This window comes from Triticum dicoccoides, chromosome 6A (genome assembly GCF_002162155.2).
Source record: "Triticum dicoccoides isolate Atlit2015 ecotype Zavitan chromosome 6A, WEW_v2.0, whole genome shotgun sequence".
Taxonomy (NCBI): Eukaryota; Viridiplantae; Streptophyta; class Magnoliopsida; order Poales; family Poaceae; genus Triticum; species Triticum dicoccoides.
In genome coordinates, this window is record NC_041390.1 from 431892374 (window position 1) to 431896587 (window position 4214).

At 52.8% G+C, this 4214-nt stretch overlaps 1 protein-coding gene across 1 annotated transcript; it reads right to left on the minus strand.

Annotated features, from left to right (window-relative positions):
- Window positions 1-1500: 1500 nt before the first annotated feature.
- Window positions 1501-2714, minus strand: LOC119319417 (myb-related protein 340-like). Its single transcript, XM_037593900.1, has 3 exons — window positions 2579-2714; window positions 2346-2475; window positions 1501-2235 (listed from the first exon to the last, which is right to left on the minus strand). Exons 1-3 carry the CDS (start codon window positions 2712-2714, stop codon window positions 1677-1679), a joined length of 825 nt encoding a protein of 274 aa, XP_037449797.1. The 3' UTR covers window positions 1501-1676.
- Between the last annotated feature and the right edge of the window lie 1500 nt (window positions 2715-4214).

The window sequence follows — 4214 nt, forward strand, 5'->3', positions numbered from 1 at the left end:
GCCCGTAGAATGGACGGCGTTGGAGGAGGCGTGGTCGGCCTCGCCATCGTTCCTCCGCCAGGAGAACTTGCGCCCATGGTCAAAGCGCCCAGCTCCCCGATCCGCCCACTCGGCTCCACCGCCGTCGTGCTTGTCGCCCCGGTAGCCACGCCCCCCGCCACCAGCCATCGGAGAAGCCCACGCCGGAGAAGCCACGACCTCCGCGAACGACCTTTCGTCGCCTCCAACCTTGTCGCGCCACCAGTGGAAGGAAGGGGGGAAACTGGATCTAGGGTTTTCGGCGCCGCCCAGAGGTGGGAGAGGGCGGAATCGAGATCAAGGATGTGGTAGGGTTTGGGTTTTATACCCGCGGTGCCCACATCGCTCCTCTCATGGCGGCCTGGATCGCCGTCCACGTGGGCTACATCTGCCATGGGTGGTGGGGTGCCACCCCTAGGTCCCGCACCCAGCAGCCCCGGGTCGCTCGATCTCCTTGGTGGCACACAGCCGTGTACCGCGCCTCCCCACATCAAGACGTGACGGTCCGTCGGGATCGATCGCCGGCTTCGACGCCGTCGAGGGCACCGGCAGCCTGTCCCAGATCCTGGCAAAAAAACACGGGAATGGCACTATGTGCCCGATGTCGATGTACTCACCCTCACGAAGAGAGCGCGCGTCAACCGTGCGCCCCTCCCCATCGAGAAGGACCAGCCGAAGCGCCTCGTGTCGAAGCACGATCTTGTCGACGTCGAACGAGATCGAGCGGGCGGCGAGGAGATCCGCCGCGTAGGTCGCACGCCACCGCGTGTCGCCAGCACCGCACCGCGTGACACATGAGGAAAACTCCTTTAATCATAGGGAGCTACTTGTGTCAGTCCAATAGCAGCGCTGGGAGGGCACCGTTGAGTCGAGACGTCCTTAGATCTTACAACATGGGATACATAACCGCTTCCTTTCTTTAGGGTGTGAGAATATAGATAGAGCCATACAAAGCGAAATAAAGGAAAAAGGACTGAACGGACACAAAGGCCCAACAAGGCAATATCATGGCACGAATAACAAAAATAGATACTGCACGAACAAGGCAGTGTAAAGTATGATGTGTTAGAATAGAACAAAGTCGATTATGACAAAGAAAATAACTATTATTGTCCAGAGTATGTGATACATCAAATACATAGCGGCATAACAAGTACATGAGCTTAGATAAAAAGGTATTTCTTTTGATATGCATAATACACCATTTCTTTTTTAATATAAAACGTCTTGTCGGTTAAATTTAAATTGACAAAACGTCTTATATTTAGAAACGAAGGTAGTAGAAGTTAGACGCGGAGTAAATGTAACGGAGAGAATACGTGAGCTAGGTGGCTTAAGTGCACCTTTGAACACCTGTCCTTTCTTTCATTGCCTTTTCAAAGGAAAAAAACCTACCAGTATAATACTTCCTTCGTTACATAATGTAAGACATTTTTATATTAATGTAATATTAAAAAGCATCTTACATTATGAGACGGAGGGAGTAGTTTATTTTTTTTTCCTAAAAATTGCTCTAAAAGGAGCTAGACATGCCAACGTGGCAGGCTAGTCGAAGTGGGGGCTATAGTTGGCGACGCATCCTTATCCACCAACACCACACGTACATAGCCGCTACGTGTACCCTCCACAGCATAGGCTTTGCCATTGTATATGCTAGGCTAGTAGAAAGCGAGTCCGTGATCTTGGAGCAAAGCGAAGCTGCCCCAGCCGCACGCGCCGCCACCACCGACGTCATCTACAACGTCGACGTCGTCGAGGTTCCACAAGCTGCCCCACGTGGCGCCGCAGGCGTCGATCTCCCCGCTGGAACCCGCGTCGCTGGCGGCGCCATCGCCGCCGTCGAGGAGGAAGTAGGCCGACGTCGACATTGGATCATGGTACTGCAGGAAGTCGTCCATGTCCGCCATATCCCGCATCATCGCCAGGTCGTCGTCGTCCTGCGCCGGCGGCGGTGCTGGCCATGTTGTTGCTTCATCTGCGTGATGGCTAGCCGCGCCGTCGCCGTTGTTGTCCGCGCTAGCAGCGCCGTCGTCGTCCTGGACGTCGCGCTGGTGCTCGTGGTGACCTTGCATGATCTCGCGGCGCTGCTTGAGGAAGCGCGCCCTGGCGCGCTCGATGTTCTTGGACGACGGCTTGCCCTTCTTGAAGTGCGTCCGCCAGTAGTTCTTGATCTCGTTGTCCGTCCGGCCGGGGAGGCTACGCGCAATCGTCGACCATCTGGCAGAAGATCGATCATCACAAATTAAGTGCGTGTGTTTTGTGAGCTCGATCCCATCGATCATGGGCTCATGGCATGCATGCACATCCGCAAACTAAAGATTTTTTACCTGTTTCCCCACAAGGCATGGAGCTCGAGTATGACGGTCTCCTCCAGCGGCGTGATCTTGCCTCTCTTGAGGTCAGGTCGCAGGTAATTCACCCACCGAAGCCTGCAGCTCTTCCCGCTTCTCTTCAGACCTGCAGCAAAACGAGCTTAGCGACATGCAAGCTCGACGAATTTGCATGCGCACGTACCCGTACGCATGCAGCCCAAATTTAACGAACACGAATGATTGCGCACCTGTGAGCTTGGCGACAGAATTCCACCTCCCATCCCCCTGCTGCCGAACATAGCCGAGCAGCAGCTTGTCTTCCTGCGCCGTCCACGGCCCTTTCCTCCACCCTCCCTCCTCCCTTCCCCAGCCATACTGCTCCATTCCAACAATAACTACTCGTAATCGAGCTGTAGACTCCCCGTCAGGGAGAGAGAGCGAGCGAGAGTGAGGCGAGGTGGTGGTGTGCAACAAACGAGGCGTGCTATCGCTGCATATATACTGGCGCGCTGCGTAGGGGCGCCGGGTCACCGGTCACCGCAGGTCAGGTCGCTGTCAGGGACACTCCACTGTCACTACCCCCTGATCGACGAGGTGGCAAGGGAATCGTCTGCCGGAAATGCCCCGACGGCCGGCGATCGCTCGATTCTTAAATCTAATCAACCTTTTGCTCCTCCTTTTCTCGACAGGCATGATGATGGATTACCGACTCACCGTAGGTTTTCTGCCGAAAGCGCGGCCTCCGCGCCTAGCTTAGCTGCGTTTCTTTGGGTGTTGCTTTGTGTAGCCACGACAGGGACAAACCGTGGATGTTTCCTAGCTTGTAGCTAGCCGGCCATCGATCCAGCCTCCTGCTCCTGGTGCGGCACATCGATCGTACTACCGACTCTTGCAACAGTTTTTGCTAGCCCTCATACCCTTCGTGCGATGGAGATCGATGGATCAGCAATAATATCGCATGTAAGGGAAGTTTGGGCTTAATAATTTTTGGGCACTGTCTCATTTTTAGTTACCTTGTCTCGTGTGGTGCATCTAGATCTAGTCGACGAACAACATGATGCTGGCATAGATTTGGTGCTGTTAACAATAGTGCTAGTGCATCTTCTTTTCTTTTCCTAGCTAAAGGATTACCACCAATGCATCATTGAACGTGGGTTCAAAGATTCGTTCTAGAAAGGGCTGGGGCGTGTTTCGTACGTTTTATGTGCATTGCTCCACGTGTGGCCACACAAGAGGACGTGTAGTACTGTCGTGTACGGGGGTTGTGGCTCGTGGCAGCATATCCACGTTAGCCTTTTCCTTTTACAAAGTCCCTACATTCATTGGTACGTATTATAAACTGAAGAGGCAAGAGGACTATAGACCCATAAACTTGCAATAGATATGATGGTTTAGCCCACAACCTTGCAAAAGATGATCACCTCATCCCTAAACTTGCAATGTATGTGAAGATTTAGTCCAAAACCAATCAAAAGTTGACAAATGACGCCACGCTGGCCATGTCATGCCACACCCGCTTGGCCTGGCATTTTTACAGAAACCCCCTCCATCTTTATAGAAATCATGAACGCAGTTGCGCTTGCGCCTACGTGCCGAGGGCGGTGCTAGCAATCTGGCTATGATTGGCGGCTGCCATACCTCAAATTCCACCAATAAATATACTGGTATATATACGAGTACTAGTATGTGTGCATCTTGATTATAATTGATAAGGTATTGTACGTGTTGAGCCAGCTGAGTTGATTGCTGACTTAATGATGGTCCTAATGCATCGGCAAGTGGTCTTGCGAGTTACACTCCACACACAAATCAACACACGTTCGTCGGGTTCAAAATTCTGGAAAATGGAAATCCTTTCGCTGCATGGCCGAATGTGTGCAGTAG